Source organism: Euleptes europaea, chromosome 3 (genome assembly GCF_029931775.1).
Source record: "Euleptes europaea isolate rEulEur1 chromosome 3, rEulEur1.hap1, whole genome shotgun sequence".
Taxonomy (NCBI): domain Eukaryota; kingdom Metazoa; phylum Chordata; class Lepidosauria; order Squamata; family Sphaerodactylidae; genus Euleptes; species Euleptes europaea.
Window position 1 is genome coordinate 27326795 of NC_079314.1, and position 19313 is coordinate 27346107.

General features: G+C 47.8%; 1 protein-coding gene across 2 annotated transcripts in view; it reads left to right on the forward strand.

The window, feature by feature from the left end:
* Positions 1-19313, forward strand: part of LOC130475706 (protein argonaute-1) — a 63146-nt gene that overhangs the window by 24613 nt on the left and 19220 nt on the right. Inside the window, exons 3-11 of one of the 2 annotated variants that reach the window (XM_056847539.1) lie at positions 4704-4824; positions 5347-5528; positions 6377-6513; positions 9355-9489; positions 11435-11522; positions 13322-13469; positions 14441-14560; positions 15387-15509; positions 16184-16317. In XM_056847539.1, coding sequence (XP_056703517.1) covers positions 4704-4824; positions 5347-5528; positions 6377-6513; positions 9355-9489; positions 11435-11522; positions 13322-13469; positions 14441-14560; positions 15387-15509; positions 16184-16317 — 1188 coding nt within the window. The remainder of the gene's footprint in view (positions 1-4703; positions 4825-5346; positions 5529-6376; positions 6514-9354; positions 9490-11434; positions 11523-13321; positions 13470-14440; positions 14561-15386; positions 15510-16183; positions 16318-19313) is intronic. The other variant, XM_056847540.1, reaches the window with a different exon arrangement.

Here is a 19313-nt window from a genome sequence, read left to right on the forward strand (position 1 = left end):
TGCAGTTGTGGGGCTGGTCTGCAAGAAAGCAGTTGGCCCGGCAGAGAAGGGGTTCTCCTGTGCCCCTTCTTCCTTCCTTCCTCCACACCCACCCTGGGTATTGTGTTCCCCCTCGTACGGGGGTGGCACAGGAGATAACTGGGCCTTTTTGGGCTCCTTCACTTGTTCAGCTTACAACAGCTGCATGATCTTGGCCGTTCTCCCAGACTTTTAAAATAGCTGTCCTTCATCTGCGGGCGACTATACTGCTGCTTTAAATTCTGCTCTTCATTTAGTCCTAAGCTTCAGGGGGGTCAGGGCTGTGTTTGCTGTGTCCCGGAAGAATGCAAATTGCAAACCGGATGTAGTCAAACTCATCAAATTGGCACAGGTGTTTAAAAAAAACAAAAAACTTTTTTTTTTTGCACCGTTCTGGCTCTGCTAGTGATGGAGGATGATACGGAAGGCCTGTCCCCAACAGTCAGAAATCTGACTTTAGTCACCCCTCTGGCTTCTGGGGGTTTCAGGAGGATTGCTTTCCAAACTTACCTTTAAAAAAAAAAATTTTTTTTGCACTAAGAGCTAGAAACAACTTCTTGCATTGCAATGCAGCGAGGTACATTCACAAATCACGAAAAAATCACACAAGGTTGGAAGAGATCATGTCACTCCCACAGGTTGTGTGTTTCAATAGCTTTGGCTTTAACAGAACCCTCAGGTTCACAGAGTACAGTCTGGCTTCCGCTCAGTCTCGCTGCCAAGCTCAGAATCTATCACAGCCTTCTCTGGCTGGTTCCAATCTTAGGACTTATTTCACAGCCTTCTCTTAGGCTGGTTCCTAAGCTCCCAATGTATCACCCCCTTCTCTGGCTGGGTCCCAAGCTTCGAATACTTCCATCGGGATCGAACTCAGGTCGTGAGCAGAGCTTGGACTGCAGTACTGCAGCTTACCACTCTGCATCACAGGACACTGCTTTATTGTAGACTAGAGCACAAGCTCCCCTCCCCCCCAAAAAGCAAGAGAGATCTGCCCTAAGGAGCTTACCGTCTGAAGTTTGTGTGTGTGTGTTTGGGGGGAGAGGAGACAGAATGGAGAGTTATGGGGCTGTGGGAGACTAGGCCAACATGGGATGAAGGTTGGTTGCACTTGGGCTTGAGAGGTTCAGAGGTTCAGCCAGAGGTTCCTGAAAAGGTAGAGGTTGGGATTGAGAGCCGAGCAGAGTAGCAGGGGTACGCTGTGTGGAAAGGCTAGCCTTTCTGATGTTGTCTGAGACGTCTCTGTTTAGAAAAGAGGTGATTAATGGGGGACATAATAGACGTTTATAAAACTAGGCATGGGGTGGAGAAAGTGGGTACAGGGAGCTTTTTCTCCCTCTCCCATAATGCTAGAATTCTGGTACCCCCTTGAAGGTGATAGGCAATAGATTCAGGACAGACAAAAGGAAGTCCTGTTTTACTCCGAGTAATGAACTATGGATTTCATTGCCAGTGGAGGTAGCGACCGCAGGCATAGATAGCTTTAAAAGGAGGTTAGACAGATTTACGGAGGGGAGTTCCATCAATGGCTACCAGCCATTGTGAATAAAGGGAAACTTTAGATACAAAGGCAGCAGTCCTTTGCTTGGGGGCAGTGTCAGGGGAAAGCCTTGGCATCTGTGCCCAGTTAGTTGGCCCTCCAGGGCACATGGGGAGGGGATGTGGCTCAGTGGTAGAGCATCTGCTTGGCATGTAGAAGGTCCCAGGTTCAATTCCCAGCATAAGAACATAAGAAAAGCCCTGCTGGATCAGACCAAGCCCCATCGTCCAGCAGTCTGTTCCCACAGTGGCCAACCAGGTGCCTCTAGGAAGCCCACAAACAAGACGACTGCAGCAGTACCATCCTGCCTGTGTTCCACAGCACCTAAGATAATAGGCATGCTCCTCTGATCCTGGAGAGAATAGGCATGTATCATGACTAGTAGCCATGAATACCCCTTTCCTCCATGAACATGTCCACTCCCCTCTTAAAGCCTTCCAAGTTGGCAGCCATCACCACATCCTGGGGCAAGGAGTTCCACAATTTAACTATGTGTGGTGTGAAAAAATACTTCCTTTTACCTGTTTTGAATCTCTCACCCTCCAGCTTCAGCAGATGACCCCTCGTTTAGTATTATGGGAGAGGGAGAAAAACTTCTCCCTGTCCACTCTCTCCAAACCATGCATAATTTTATAGACCTCTCTCATGTCTCCCCTCAGCCGCCTTCTTTCCAAGCTAAACAGCCCTAAGTGTTTTAACCGCCCCCATAGGGCAGTTGCTCTAGTCCCCTAATCATTTTGGTTGCTCTTTTCTGCACCTTCTCAAGCTCTGTAATATCCTTTTTTAGGTATGGTGACCAGACCTGTACACAGTATTCCAAGTGTGGTCTCACCATAGATTTGTACAAGGGCAGTATAATATCAGCAGTTTTATTCTCAATTCCTCGTCTAATTATGGCCAGCATGGAATTTGCCTTTTTACAGCAGCCGCATGCTAGGTTGACATCTTCATTGAGCGATCCACTACCACCCCAAGATCCCTTTCTTGGTCTGTCGCTGCCAGCACAGATCCCATCAGTGAAGTTGGGATTTTTTGCTCCAGTATGCATCACTTTACACTTGCTCACGTTGAACCTCATTTGCCATTTTAATGCCCATTCTTCCAGTTTGTGGAGATCCTTCTGGAGCTCTTCACAGTCCGATTTTGTTTTAACCACCCTAAATAATTTGGTGTCATCCAGTTAAAGGGACTAGGCAGGTAGGTGATGTGAAAGACCCCTGCCTGAAACCCTGGAGAGCTGGTCTGAGTAGACAATACTGACTTTGATGGACCGAGGGTCTGATTCAGTATAAGGCAGCTTCCTGTGTGTTCTTTGTGAAGCAGGATGCTGGACTTGATGGACCGCTGGTCTGATCCACCAGAGCTGCTCTTTGTGTTCTTACTGTGCAGACGCTTCGCTCCTGTTGACAGGACAATGCCTAAGACTGTGTAGGCAGGGCTGAAATATAAGCCGGTCTCTCGAAATTTGGCTGGTGAAGTTTGACAGTTATTCTGCAGCAGTGTGTGCGGACCCAAGTGCTGGCATTAAAATGTTTTCCATATTCTTCCCCTACACATTGCAATAGCAGGAGGTGTCCGTATTAAAGCAAGAAACCCACTCTGGTGTTGTCCTTGGGAGTGTTTCTTATTTCTAAATCGTTGGTTTAGTTTCTTAATCAGGGACTTGAACCGAGAACCTCAGAACCTGAGGTTGGGAGGCTAGCCTTCTAAGCAGCTGTGGAATGTGTGCCCTCCCAAGTCCTTTTAGGGACATGCCAAGGTTAGGGAAATGCCAAGTGTCGGCTCTTGTGATTGGCAAGCAGTGTAAAACCTCTTAATTGGCCAGGGGGTCTGATTGTCTCAGGGCCTTGGTGGGAAAGTCCACAATCTGAGGGCTGAATGACTCATTACACTGATTACGGGTCTGCCGTAGGGCCCGTCAAACCAGATTTTCAGTGTAGAAAATTCTGAAGCACAAAAAGCTGATCTGGATTGGGGCCATGGGGAGAAAGGGCTTAAGCCCTCTCCTCTGCCCTGTTTTCCTGACCCGAAACGGCCCTCAGGGGAGCCTCCATTTTTCCTGTTGGGGGCAATGTCCTTATGGGCAATGGGCTAGTATCTCCAACAGGGCAAAGCTACTCCTGGGCCATTTCAAAATTGGCTCAAGCCCCCTCTTCCCATGCACTGCGGTCCATATCTGAATTGGGGGAGGGGGGCCCACACACCTTTGAACTACATTTCAGAAGTTGCTGGGAGTTCCAGCCACATTGGACTGTTCTGGTCCAACAGATGCCGGAGCAGAGCTGGAAACAGCATACTGGGTAATTAAGGTGAGGAGCCAGAATGAAAGGGGCAAGCTGCTTTTGTGCTTGTCTTGAGGTGCTTAGTGTTAGCTCCCTTGATGGGTTCGTCGAGCCCTGTCCTGAGCTCTTGGGTCTGACAACCCTCAGTAGGCCTAGTATAAATGTTAGGGGTTTCGCTTTCTGCCCTTCGAGTAGGATTGCCAGTCTCCTGGCAGGGGATTCTCTGCCCTGGTGGGCGAAAGGAAAAAAAAGGCGAGCCAATGGCATGACATCATGTCCGGGAAAATCTGGAAGTGATGCCACACCTCAGTACTCACCAAAAATTCTGTGGCAAAACCATAGAGTTTTTAGTGAGTCCTGGAGAAGACTGGTGCCACTTCTGGTTTTTCCTGGAAGTGACATCACACTGTTGCTGGCAGCTGCACCCATGTCCTCCCCGATCTCCTCCTGTTGGGCCTGGCAATCCCTAGCTATAAGGTTCCAGCACATGAACACATGAAGCTGCCTTATACTGAATCAGACCCTTGGTCCATCAAAGTCTGCATTGTCTACTCAGACCGGAAGCGGCTCTCCAAGGTTTCAGGCAGGGGTCTTTCACATCACCTGCTTGCCTAAGTCCCTTTAACTGGAGGTGCCGGGGATTGAACCTGGGACCTTCTGCATGCCAAGCAGATGCTCTACAACTGAGCCACAGCTCCTCCCACAGTGACGTGGGAGCTCCTAAGCACCCTCCGGGTCTAGATTCCCGTAGCGCTGCTCATGGCTGTAGCCTGTCTCTGGTGTTCCCCACTGGAACTGTGCTTCTAACCTTAGAGTCCATCCCTTTTAGCTTTTCTCTTTTTCCCCACCCATCTTTCTTTTTGCAGGGAGGTTGTGGAATACATGGTGCAACACTTCAAGCCTCAAATCTTTGGTGATCGGAAGCCGGTGTATGATGGGAAAAAGAACATTTACACGGTCACTGCTCTGCCTATTGGAAACGAAAGGGTATGAGGGGAATTCTCCTTTGGGTGGGTGGATTGTGGTTTATTGGTACCTGTTAATTTTACCATCTTAATATTTTTATGTTCTGAGGGCATACCCCTTGTAGAAAAACTAGGATATAAACCATTTACGTTTAAACCTTTAAGGTTTAAGTGAGCCATTGTGGTGTGGTGGTTTGGAGTGGTGGAGTCTGATCTGGAGAACTGGGTTTGATTCCCCACTCCTACACATGAGTGGCAGAGGCTAATCTGGTGAACTGGGCTAGTCACAGCTCTCTTACTGCTCTCTCAGCCTCACCTACCTCCCAAGATGTCTGTTGTGGGGAAGGGAAGGTGATTGTAAGCCTGTTTGAGTCTTCCTTAAGTAGTAGAGAAAGTCAGCATGTAAAAACCAACTCTTCTTCTAAAACAAATACGAATTGTTAGTGGAGTTGGCTCCAATTCTTCTGTCAGGGCGCTTAAATGAGGCCTTGGGAGCTAGAGTCCTGAGTGGTGTTTTTTTGTTCCCCTCTGCTTTTCCTCACAGGTTGATTTTGAGGTGACAATTCCGGGAGAAGGCAAGGACAGGATATTCAAGGTCTCCATCAAGTGGATGGCCATCGTCAGCTGGCGGATGCTGCATGAGGCCTTGGTGAGCGGTCAGATCCCTGTGCCTCTGGAGTCCGTCCAGGCCCTTGACGTTGCCATGAGGCACCTTGCCTCCATGAGGTAATTCTGCTTCTCGAGCGGGGCCTTGCTCTGAAACAGGGGGACCCAAAGAGGTGATTTCACAATTTAGGGCTCATTTACAACCCCCCCTCCCCATGTTGATTTTATACCTTCTTCCGCGTTTGGGGCCTCCACCAAAGAATCCTGGAAATTGCAGTTTTGGGAGGGTGCCAAGGGAAATAAGCAATCTCAAACCTCTCCAAAGGATGCCTTTTTCAAGAATTATCAGGAAAGGTAGGGGAAAATTCAGTTTATAAGTGTATATCATAAATGTATAGAGAAAAGAACTGAACCCATGTGTGTACTTAGAGTAGGGTGGGTGACTTAAGGGTGACCAAAAAAGGGCACGAGCCCTCAAGAAAAACCAGGAAAAATTTGCATAACATTTGCATATGCTAACGTACATCCATGGATGCAAGTTTACACCTAGTACTATAATTTAACTAGAAATACAACTTTTCATAGTGCAGTTGTCTGATTCTGTTGCTAAATGTTCTCAAGACCTTTCTGATGGCTCCTTATCTTTAAGTCAGCTCACACAGCCTGGCTAGCTTGAACAGCCCTTCTTCCAACTGCAGAGAACTCTTGGTCCCCTGTGGCTGCTCTGTAACTGAGCCTCCTTTGTCACTTCAGTTGATTTTACTGGACAAAAACAGAACATGGGGCTTTCCTGCTGAAAAAAGAGGACATCTGGCTACCCTAGCTTAGATTGGATACAGTTACGAGGAGTTTTAAGTCCCATACAACTTGCGGAGTGGGTTTTTTGTGCCTGGCTCTGGATTTTAGGCATTCGTTTACTGGTCTTTGTGGTGGATTAACGTGTTCCTAATTTTCTCTGGCTCCCCCAGGTATACCCCAGTGGGTCGTTCTTTTTTCTCTCCCCCTGAAGGATACTATCACCCTCTGGGAGGTGGAAGGGAAGTCTGGTTTGGATTCCACCAGTCCGTCAGACCTGCCATGTGGAAGATGATGCTGAACATTGATGGTAACTTAGTGCTTGTAGATCCCGGCCGCTACAGATTCACGGAGGCGAGGACTTGCCAGCAGCTGTTTGTCATGATAACAAAATGGGACCTCCATGTTCAAGCGTGATATATCTTTGACTGCCAGATGCTGGGGACAAATAGGGGGAGAGCTGTTGCCTTTAGATGCTTTGCATTTTGAGCATCCCCAAAGGCGCCGGCTAGTGCTGAGATCTTTGTAGAGCGTTTTTATCCACCTCTTCCTCCGAAGAGCTCAGGGCAGTGTCCATGGTTCTCCCATCCTCCTCGTTATCCTCACAACTATCTTGTGAGGTAGGTTACGCTGAGAGAGAATGACCGGCCCGTTGGTTACCCAGCAAATTTCATGGCAGGTGGTGATTTGAACTCAGTTTGGTGAATCGGAGGAAGACTTCTTAGGCTGGAGGAAGGCTTCAGACTTTGCTCAGTGGAGTGGGAGGGCAGAGGTAGGATTCACCCCAATTTTCCAAGCTGGCAGTACAACACGCTTAACTGGTACAACACATGGAGAGGTGGAGACAATGAAGCATGTCTTTTTTCGATGCCCATATTATAGTGGTCTGAGGGTTAAGCTTGTCCATCCTATAATAGTTAAAGTTGCAGAAAGTCCAGAGCAGGTATGGCTGGATAAATTATTAATTGACAAAAACCCTACTATCTCAAAAGAAGAGGCCAATTTTTGGGCTGGTGTGATAGAAGACCGGAGCAAGAAAAGGGCCGATGGAAAGAATAAGAAAATTTAATAAGTATAGAAACTCTGCTCCAAGTTTTATACTGCGAATAGTATTTTATCTGTTTTTTATTTGTCTTGTTACCAGTTTTTTAAATGTAAGGTTTGAGATTTTGGATTTGTAGTGTGTGTGTGTGTGTATGTGTGTAAAGTGCTGTCAAGTCGCAGCCGACTTATGGCGACCCCTTTTGGGGGGGGGGTTCAAGGCAAGAGACCAACAGAGGTGGTTTGCCTTCCTCTGCACAGCAACCCTGGTACTCCTTGGTGGTCTCCCAACCAAATACTAACCAGGGCCGACCCTGCTTAGCTTCTGATGAGATCAGGCTAGCCTGGGCCATCCAGGTCAGGGCATTTGTAGCATAGCAATTCAATATTATATTTACTGGTCCATGACTGCAATAAAATTATTACAACTGGTACAACATGCAGGCTCACAAGCATATACTTGAGCTTTAGACAGAAATGTAATACCGCTATTAGGTTCATGTGCTTGTTTTTCAATATACAGTGGGTCGGATCCGACTAGTTTCGGTGAAAAGGGAAGGTTGGGAAATCCCATTTGACTGCTACAAAAAGCCGTGCTGGTTATCTATACAAACTGCCATGTAGGATGAGAGTTGTAGTAAGAAGAGGAATTGGGCAAGACTGAGCAAGAATGCTGGCTGGATCCAACCCAATGTGGCAAAGTATTCAGATGGCTTGAACCGAAGAACCATGGTGGGGGAGGGAAAAACCCCTCCATGGCCTGCAAGACCTAGGGTCCGTTGCCAGAGGTCAGGAGGAACCATTGGTCTCGGATTTGCTGGAGTCTAGGTTGAGCCAAATTTCAGTTTGTACACTGGTATTGTTTACCTGCCCTGACCTGGATGGCCCAGGCTAGCCTGATCTCGTCAGATCTCGGATGCTAAGCAGGGTCAGCCCTGGTTAGTATTTGGATGGGAGACCACCAAGGAATACCAGGGTTGCTGTGCAGAGGAAGGCACAGGCAAACCACCTCTGTTAGTCTCTCGCCATGAAAACCCCCCAAAAGGGGGTCGCCATCAGTCAGCTGCGACTTGACGGCACTTTGCACACACGCACACATTGTTTACCTAGCAGTACAGAACAGAAGCTTGCTGTTCAAGGTTGGTTTCCAGATCCCCTTTTGAGGCCTGAAGAAGAAGAGTTGGTTTTTATACCCTGCTTTTTCTCTGCCTTTAAGGAATCTCAGAGCGGCTTACAATCACCTTCCTTCCTCTCCCCACAACAGAGACCTTGTGAGGTAGGTGAGGCTGAGAGATCACAAAGAGAACTGTGACCAAGCAGACCTCATGTGTAGGAGAGGGGAAACCAACCCGATTCACCAGATTAGAGTTCACCACTCAAGTGGAGGAGTGGGGAATCAAACCTGATTCTCCAGATTAGAGTCCGTTGCTCTTAACCACCACACCGTGCTGGTGCCTGATCCAGGGATGGACAGCCTTTGACATTATGGCTCCTGTATGTAGTGGCTTAGATCAGTCATAGTGGCAAACTATGGTGGTGGGGAGAGCGCTACTAGCTTGCCCTTGTGACCCCTGCTGCACCCTCTCTCTCGGACAGAGAACTTTTTATTTCTACGTTTGCGCCAAATGGTATCTCCAGCTGCACCTTGATTGCAAGCCATGGCTTGCTGCTAATTTGGAAGTCAGTCCAGTGCAAATCGTAGGTTACCAGTCTGGATGTGAGTTGCTGCTGTGAAGAAATAGTAATAATGTGTCTGAGACAAGTGGCGAAGCAGGCATTGTGTGAACAAACCTGAAGATCCTTCAAGGGGTTGCCAACGTAGCAGTAGGGCAAGGTTTGTTATGTCTGAACAAAGCCAGTTAATGTAGAAGAGGGAATTTCCACGAGATCTCGTATCTCAGGGGTTTTGTAGGCTGCAGCTGATGGCGACATTTAGTCTGCCTGCTTTCCAGGATTTTGGATGTGTTACAAAGTCAGATACGTTCTAGAGACAAGGGAGCCCCCCCACTTCCTGCCCACTTTTTTCTCTTCTTGTCGGTGTCTAGAGGAACGCAGGAAACGTTAGTGCTTCTTCAGCTGACGAGCTGTCTATCTGCTTGCCCTGTAACAGTATCAGCAACAGCATTCTACAAGGCCCAGCCTGTGATCGAGTTCATGTGCGAGGTGCTGGATATCCGGAACATCGACGAGCAGCCGAAGCCCTTGACCGACTCCCAGAGAGTGCGCTTCACCAAGGAGATAAAAGGTAAACGAGTTAGAGACTCGGAGGGGAGGAGGTTGTTGGCATACTGCCCCTAGGAGAGGGGTGCTGAGCAAGGCCCTTTGTGGAAACCGGGCTGGTAATCAGCACAGAATTGCTGAAGGACAGAATAAGGGGGAAGGCCTTAGAACAGCAGACACCCACCCCCCCATCCATGACTCACAGAATCGGCTTCCTTGGTCTCACCATTTCCAGCATGAAATATGGAATCAGGCTTGCAGTTCAATACTAAAAGAACCTGCTTTTCATTTGAAGGAAGCAAACGTGTTTCCGGTCTTTATTATGGCAGCAGAGATAGTATGGCAAAGCGTCCTGTGTTGACCTGACGACTCGGGACTGGAGAGGCTGAGCTCAAGCTTAGGATAGGGCAAGGGCTGCTAAATCTGGGGGGAAGGATGCATGAGAGCTCAGATCAGAATGGAGCTTTATATAACTGTGACTACCATTTTGATTACCATTAAAACTGGCGATGGAGTGGCCACCCCTTGGTCATTTAAGTCTAACTCAAATGCAGAAATATTTAGCCATGAGTCTCACAGGAAGGGGGGGCTGTGTTGCAGCAGTGCCCAGATACCACACTCAATAGAACTCTGTCCCCAATGCCTGCTAGCTCCTGGCCCTCACTGTGGGGAGACCACTTTACCCTTTCTCCTTGAGCATCCCCCAGACCTCTGCCCCTCTCCCCCCTGCTTCCCCTCCAGTTAGCAATTGAGACCTCGGCTCACATATCCTGGTTTGAAGTTTGAACTCTCAGAATCCCCTTCTGAAGGTAGAACTGTATGAGGGCACATAGCAAAAATGTTTATAGATGTGAAGAGCCCACCCTTTGGGAATATCCTGAGAGATGCGCCATCCTTGAACATCCCTTTCTGTCAGCAATTTAAAAATGTAGAAAGGTTTCAGTGACTGATTCTGACTGCATAGATTTCCTGTTTCCTTGGTATACGTACAGTCCAGCTCATAATGATGTCTGTGGAATTGGGGTGGGGGGAAGGAAAGGCATGTTGGGACACATTTATCTATTTAAAAAAATGAGTGTGGGGAATTGCTTGTAACACTTGAACACATGAAGCTGCCTTCTACTGAGTCCGACCCGTGGTCCATCAAAGTCCATATTGTCTACTCAGACCGGCAGCAGCTCTCCAGGGTCTCAGGCAGAGGTCTTTCACATCACCTACTTGCCTGGTCCCTTTAACTGGAGATGCCGGGGATTGAACCTGGGACCTTCTGCATGCCAAGCAGATGCTCTGCCACTGAGCCACCGCCCCTCCCCATGGCCCCCAACATTATAGGAAACTGCTGAGATTCTTGCAGAGGTGCCTGTGGGGGAGCACAGGAGACTGACAGATGACTTCTGGGGATATTGACCATTTTAAAATTATTGGACAGCAGACAAATAGCTTGTATCTGCTATATGTTCTCCGTTTTACCATTTTTGATTGGTAACTCTGTAGTTTAAGAATCATTAAGAGGGATGGAGGGAGGGCTGCTCCAAAAGATACAAATACCTTTATTGGCATAATATGTTTAAAAGAATATACAAAAGTTGACATTAAAAATTTGAATGTTAAAAGCTAGTTTGGATACAGTTTATTCTTTAATGTTGAGATCCTCTTTCTGGCTAAGTTCCCATTGGTTGATTGCTGTCATCAGGAATTTCGCCACACTTTCTGTAATTTCTGGGTCCCGATCAGCTAGTAGTTTTTGGAGTGTTTTCCTGTTGTTTGAGAAGGAATTCGAAATTAGAGGTTTTATTAAGTTGTCTCTTGAAGTGTCATATAGATGGCATTCCAGGAGTATGTGGGACAGGGAATCAGGACATCCTGCGCCACATCTACAGACTCTATCTGCATAAGGTATTTTTAAGAATCTGCTCCGAAAGAAACCAACACAGGGCTTCTTGATGCCTAAAACATGTGTCTGCTCCTAGGTTTAAAAGTGGAGGTAACTCACTGTGGACAGATGAAGAGGAAGTACCGAGTGTGTAATGTTACTCGGCGGCCAGCTAGTCATCAAACGTAAGATGGGCAGTGGGGTTGGGGGGGCGGGGGAGAGGGGCCTCTGCGGGGGCAGTCTTGGTGCCTGGTGATTGGTAGCTTGTCCGAGGTATTAAAAAGAAGACTGGAGAAACAATGGCATAGAAGGTCAATTGCAACCCCTGTGGTGCGGAGTGGTAAGCTGCAGTACTGCAGTCCAAGCTCTGCTCTCAACCTGAGTTCAATCCCGAGAGAAGTCGGTTTCAGGTAGCCGGCTCAAGGTTGACTCAGCCTTCCATCCTTTCGAGGTCAGTAAAATGAGTACCCAGCTTGCTGGGGGTAAAAGTGTAGACGGCTGGGGAAGGCACTGGCAAACCACCCGTTAAACGTAACCTGCCTAGTAAACGTCGTGATGTGATGTCACCCCATGGGTCAGTAATGACCCGGTGCTTGCACCGGCGACTACCTTTACTTTTACTTATGGAAGGTCAATAGAGCTTCGTATTGTACATAGGCTATTGAACACAGTTTTTCCCCCTACTTCCTTGTGCCCATTGTCCTGGGAGGAGGGCACTATGCTAGAAGGAAACAGGTGTAATTGGGAAGATTTTCCATTGAACTGGCAGTAGCGAAGGACACTGGTACCTCCCCCCCCCTACAGTTTCTACCCTCTTGTGTCTCCTTATATGTATGAACTGACCTTCCTTCTGCCCCAGGCTGTTTGGACTGGTTTACATGTGTCTTTATCACTTTATGGTAAATGTGCAAATTGAGACCTCATTGGATATAGGTCTTGCATATTACCAATGTCACCTCAAATCCAGTGTTTTTCTGTGGACTAGATTCACACATTCAGCTGCTAATAAAGTGTACATTCACTAAAGAAAACATTAAATAGCAGTGGGTGAGTCGAATATCTTCTGAATTAAAATTAGAAGCATATGTCATACCCTCCTCCCAAATTACTTTTAAAACGAATGTGTAAGAGGAAATGTTGCCCATCTTTGGAGGATTTTGTCTCTTGGGTTTCTGCTTATTCTTCTGGACTTGGCTGTCTAGTTGGAAGAAGGTGGGCCCAGAGCAGTGATTCATGCAGAGGTGCAACAGTCAATCTCTGCTGAAAGCAGCTACAGTAATATTAGGTGATTTTCCATTGGGAATGATTGGATACTCCAACCTACTCCCAGCATAGGCAGATTGAAAGGAAATGAAGTTGGAGCAGTAAACGGTTTAATTGTTGCTTTTATGTTTTTGTATGTATTTTAGCTCTGGCCTGAATTACTTTAATCGTGTGGTTTTTGTTGGTTTTAATGGTTTTTAAGTTGTGATTTATTATGTTAGTTTTTAATTTGTTACCCACCTTGGTGGCCCTTATGAGGGCAGAAAGGTGCGGTATGAATTTTGTAAAATAAATCATGCAGGGTTGTGGGGGGCAGCCTCTTCTGGGGGAGGTGTCACATGAACACACATGAAGCTGCCTTATACTGAATCAGACCCCTGGTCTATCAACTTCAGTATTGCCTACTCAGACCGGCAGCAGCTCTCCAGGGTCTCAGGCAGAGGTCTTTCACATCACCTACTTGCCTGGTCCCTTTAACTGGAGATGCCGGGGATTGAACCTGGGACCTTCTGCATGCCAAGCAGATGTTCCACCACTGAGCTACCGCCCCTCCCCTTTGGGATCCAGGAGCCTTTTAACGGTTTAATTTTTTGCAGCACGCTGGGGCACCCAGTAAACTTCAGTGGTTTTGTAATTGCTGTAGCTTGTGTTCTCCCAGGTGAATGTTCTCCCAGGTGAGTGTGCAGGCATCACTCAGCAGCCACTGTTTCCCCCTGCGTAGGTTCCCTTTGCAGTTGGAGAGCGGCCAGACCGTGGAGTGCACAGTAGCACAATACTTCAAGCAGAAATACAACCTGCAGCTCAAGTACCCCCACCTGCCGTGTCTTCAGGTTGGCCAGGAGCAGAAGCACACGTACTTACCTCTGGAGGTGAAGGCCCCTTCTGGGAATGGGGGATGTTTGGCAGAATTTTGGCCTTCCTCTTGCACCATTTATGTGTGTGGGCGCATGTATTCACACGAGCTACAGCTGTATTCTATTTTCTGCCACCCTTTATCTCATAGACCAGGGATGAACACATGAAGCTGCCTTATACTGAATCAGACCAGCAGTGGCTCTCCAGGGTCTCAGGCGGAGGTCTTTCACATCACCTTCTCGCCTGGTCCCTTTAACTGGAGATGCCAGGGATTGAACCTGGGACCTTCTGCATGCAGAGCAGATGCTCCACCACTGAGCCACAGTCCCTTCCCAACGTGGTTCCTGTGGGCACCATGGCATCCACGGACACCTTTCCTGGTGCCCACCAAGTATTTTTTGAAAGTGGGTGGGGCCAGCAGAGCTCCTGCTGGAAATCTGACAGATACTGCCAGATGAGTGTTTCTTAGCGAGCTCAATATGTATGCTTGTCTATGTGCAAGAGAAGATTTTTAAACAATATGTTCATTAATTAAAAGCATCCTGCTAAAAAGAGCTTCTGCCTGAAATACTGAAGAGCTAAAATCAAATGTATGCATCATCTCACTCCTGAAATTTTGTGGCTGGCTTCACCTCCTACAACCGCCGTTTTGTGGGTGTATCCACTGCCCTGTGTCAGATTTCCAAAGGTGTCTGCTGGCTTAAAAAGTTTGGGGAACCCTGCTGTGGATAGACGGTTTAGCTTTTCTTTGCCTTGTCCATCAAGTACCTGGGTTACAGTGTCCTCTGTGAGTCTGGGTGGGCTTTTGATCAAAGGTATCTAACTTTTAAATGTTGATGTAACTAATTGCAGTTACTGGTTAGTTTTTAGGGGTGTTTGTGTGTGTTGTGGCTTCGTTATTATAAGCCTCCTTGGGGAAAGGGTCTGTATTGAGCCGAAGGACAAGACAGAAAATTTGAAAGACCTCTGTTGCGTGCTTTGTCAGGTGTGTAACATCGTGGCTGGCCAACGTTGCATCAAGAAACTAACAGACAATCAGACCTCCACCATGATAAAAGCAACCGCAAGGTCGGCCCCGGATAGGCAAGAGGAAATTAGCCGGCTGGTATGTTTCTCTTGTCTGTCTGCTGTTGTGAGAGGGAAGCAGGAACTGGGTATTGGGAACTTTATAGGGCTGGTCGTTGGCAGGTGGGCTGAGGAGTGGAGCTAATGGAATGTAAAGGCTACATGTCAGGAAGTGGGGCTACGTGTTGGGAAGTTCAGTTCAGTTGAAATTTCTGTGAACTCATTAAATGACCTTAAGCCCTGTTCTTGTAGAATCTCTAGTAATGACCTTATGCAGTTGTCGAAAGGGATACAACATTGATAACATATGTGAAGTTCTTTGAACACTCTTTAAGATGCTGAATAAATGCTGTTGGTCTTGTATTGACAACTTGTTGAGCTCTGCAGGGTGGGGCAACTTGTTTCCATGGATTATTGGGTAGAAAGATTGTGCAAAACGTAATTTAAAAAGTGTTTAAAAAGTCTCTAATCCTCATGGTTCCAGAACTGAGAACATAACAAGGCCCTCCTGGATCAGACAAGTGGTATATCTAGTCCAACATCCTGTTTCATTCAGCGGCCAGTCAGTTGCCCTGAAGGGCCAACAGACAGGACACAGAATCCAACGCCTTCCCCTGATGTTGCCTCCTTGCACTGGGTGTCTGAGGTTTAGGGCCTCTGGTACTGGGATTCAGAGGTTGACTGCCTCTGAACATGGAGGTTCCCTTTAGTCACCATGGCTAGTAGCCATGACAGACTGATCCTCCATGAATCTGTCTAATCTCCTTTTAAAGTTGTCTGAGGCCATCACTACATCCTCTGGCAGTGAATTCTACATTTTAATCACTTTGCCTGTGTAAGGAATTATTTCCTTCTCTGTCTTTCAGATGAAGAATGCCAGTTATAACCTGGACCCATACATACAGGAGTTTGGCATAAAAGTGAAGGATGACATGACAGAAGTTACAGGGAGGGTCCTTCCTGCTCCGATATTACAATACGGAGGTCGGGTAAGCAGAAATTAAGCCAGTCGGACGCCGTGCCTTTTTGGCTTGTCAGAGGTGGGGGTGGAGTGGGTACGCGGGGATGGGTTGGAGAGCGATGATAGAAAGCTGTGCTGTGAGGCTTGTCTTGGCTGTGAGGAGGCTGGGGTGCCTGAAATAACCCTTCTTCAAAGGATATGCCTGGATAAGCTTTTCTTTACCTTTTATATCTGCCACCATACCTCGTTTGCTCATTTGATGTAATTGAGGTGCCTGTGTGTGAGTAGTGATGGCATCTAATGGATTTCCGGTGCCTCTGATTTCTTCTTTTCTTGGAGCGGTGGAGGCTAATCTGGTGAACCGGGTTTGATTCCCCACTCCTCCACATGAGCGGCGGAGGCTAATCTGGTGAACCGGGTTGGATTCCCCACTCCTGCACATAAGGCCAGCTGGGTGACCTTGGGCTAGTCACAGCTCTCTTAGAGCTCTCTCAGCCCCACCTACCTCACAGGGTGCCTGTTGTGGGGAGGGGAAGGGAAGGTGATTGTAAGCTGGTTTGATACTACCTTAAGCGGTAGGGTAAGTCGGCATATAAAAACCAACTCTCCTCCTTGTCCTGACTTGACAGACCAGGTTCTCTGTGGGGTCAAACTCCAAGAAGGTAGATGTGAAATCTTAAAAGCATTTATTTTTTTCAACAGAACCGGGCAATCGCCACACCCAACCAGGGGGTCTGGGACATGAGGGGGAAGCAGTTTTACAATGGCATTGAGATCAAAGTCTGGGCCATTGCCTGCTTTGCCCCTCAGAAGCAGTGCAGGGAAGAAGTGCTGAAGTAAGTGACATGGGAACTGGAGTGAGTTGTTCCAGAATAACATGGTGCTGAGATCCTACCAGGGTGTGGGGAACTGGCTGCCAGTTCCTGCAGCATTTCCAGCCTCTGCCAGCTTTGCCAATACTGTTACCAGTTTGTATATGTCCATGTGTACAAAATTAGTGTTCATCTGTTCAAGACTTTCTATTCCTTGGCTCTATCATCAACCAAAAGGGAGATGGCAGCCAAGAAATCAGAAGGAGATCGAGACTGGGAAGGGCAGCCATGAAGGAGCTAGAAAAGATTCTGAAGTGTAAGGATGTGTCACTGGCAACCAAGATCAGGTTAAAAATATTGTCGAAGGCTTTCACGGTCAGAGTTCATTGGTTCTTGTAGGTTATCCGGGCTGTGTAACCGTGGTCTTGGTATTTTCTTTCCTGATGTTTCACCCGCAGCTGTGGCAGGCATCTTCAGAGGAGTAACACTGAAGGACAGTTAACCCCCGGATAACCTACAAGAACCAAAGATCAGGTTAATTCATGCCATCGTATTCCCTATTACTATGTATGGGTGTGAAAGCTGGACAACGAAGAAAGCTGACAGGAAGAAAGCAGATTCCTTTGAAATGTGGTGTTGGAGGAGAGTGTAACGGATACCGTGGACTGCCAAAAAAAAAACAAATCAGTGAAGTAATTTACGCATGGGAGGTTTTGCCTTGGATTTGCCGCTCTCTAGATGCACCTTTTCCCCATCCGGACTCTCAAAACTCAAAAATAAGCCCCCAGGCAGAGTTTTGACAATTCAGATGGGGAAAGCGTGCGTCTAGAGTAGCAAATCCAAGGCAAAACCTTCAATGCGTAAGTGGCCAGAGTTATAAATCAAATCAAGCCTGAACTGACCCTAGAAGCTAAAATGACTAAACTGAGGCTGTTGTACTTTGATCACGTTATGAGACGACAAGAGTCACTGGAAAAGACAATCATGCTAGGAAAAGTTGAAGGCAGCAGGAAAAGAGGAAGACCCAACAAGAGATGGATTGACTCTATAAAGGAAGCCCCTCCATTTGCAAGACCTGAGCAAGGCTGTTAAAAATTGGATGTTTTGGAGGACGTTGATTCATAGGGTCGCCCTGAGTCAGAAGCAACTTGACGGCACTTAACACACACACACAAAATTAGCCCTGTGTGTCAGCTAACATCATAATGGTAGTGGTTCAGAATGGCAGATAGAGTCCACAGATAGAGTTGCATTACCAAATTTTTTTTTCCCAGGAAGCTTTGGTAGAGGGAGGGCAGGTTTTGCAATGTGCTTAAAGTTTTACTCAAAGCCTCATGAACATAAGAAGAGCCCTGGTGCATCAGGTTAATAGTCCGCCTTGTCCAGCATCCCATCTCACACAGTGGCCAGCCGGTTACTATGGAGGGCCAACAGTAGCGCACAGAGGCTGAAGCCTTTCCCTGATGATGTCCCCTGGCACTGGTATTCAGAAGTTGACTGCCTGTGAATGGGGAAGTTCCCTTTAGTCACCATGGCTAGTAACCACTGATAGACCTATCCTCCGTGAATTTGTCTGATCCCCTTTTCAAAGCTGTCTATACTTGTGGCTTTCATTGCATCCTCAGGCAGCAAATTCAACCTTTTAATTATTAGTGTAAAGAAATACATCCTTTCGTTCATCCAGGAATCTACTGTCCATCAGCTTCATTGAATGCCCTCGAGTTCTAGTATTTTGGGAGAGGGAAATAATTTTCTCTGTCTACTACCCCGTGTGTAATTTTATAAACCACTACCAAAATGATTAGGGGACTAGAGCAACTGTCCTAAGCATTTAAGACACTTAGGGCTGTTTAGCTTGGAAAGAAGGCGGCTGAGGGGAGACAGGAGAGAGGTCTATAAAATTATGCATGGTTTGGAGAGAGTGGACAGGGAGAAGTTTTTCTCCCTCTCCCATAATACAAGAACGCGAGGTCATCTGTTGAAGCTGGAGGGTGACAGATTCAAAACAGATAAAAGGAAGTACCGTATTTTTCGCTCCATAGGACGAACCTGACCATAAGACAAACCTAGTTTTTAGAGGAGGAAAACAAGAAAAAATCTTGTTTTCCTCCTCTAAAAACTTGTCTTATGGAGTGAATGCCGGCTGGGCGCGTGCGTGTCGGGACGGCGTGAGCCGGTGTTCCCCGCCCCGACAGCCAGCTGGGAGGCGGGCGGGGCCGCACAGAGCTGCGCATGCGCATCGGGATAGCGCGAGCCGGCGTTCGTCGCCCCGACGGCCAGCTGGGAAGGGAGGGGCCGCGCAGAGCCGGCTGGGCGCATTCGCGTTGGGACAGCGCAAGCCAGCGCGTGCGCCCTGCCGGCTCTGCGCCCCGCCAGCCTCTCGGCTCGCGCCATCCCGATGCGCACGCGCGGCTCTTTGCGGCCCCGCCTGCCTGCCAGCTGGCCGTCAGGGTGGGGAACGCCGGCTCTCGCCGTCCCAACATGCACGCGTCCAGCCGGCATTCACTCCATAAGACGCACAGACATTTCCCCTCACTTTTGAGGAGGAAAAAAGTGCGTCTTATGGAGCGAAAAATACGATATTTTTTCACACAACGCATAGTTAAATTGTGGAACTCCCTGCCCCAGGATGTGGTGATGGCTGCCAGCTTGGAAGGCTTTAAGAGGGGAGTGGACATATTCATGGAGGAAAGGGGTATTCATGGCTGTTAGTTAGAATGGATACTAGTCATGATGCATACCTATTCTCTCCAGAATCAGAGGAACATGCCTATTATATTAGGTGCTGTGGAACACAGGCAGGACAATGCTGCTGCAGTCGTCTTGTTTTGTGGGCTTCCTAGAGGCACCTGGTTGGCCACTGTCACAGACGGCTGGACTTGATGGGCCTTGGTCTGATTCAACAGGGCTTTTCTTATGTTCACCTGGGCCTTCATTTTCCTGACCCCCCTGTTGCCAAAAGGCGGCTTCGTGCAAAACTGGGGGCAGCAGCAGTAGGCACCACGATTGCAAAGGGGTCG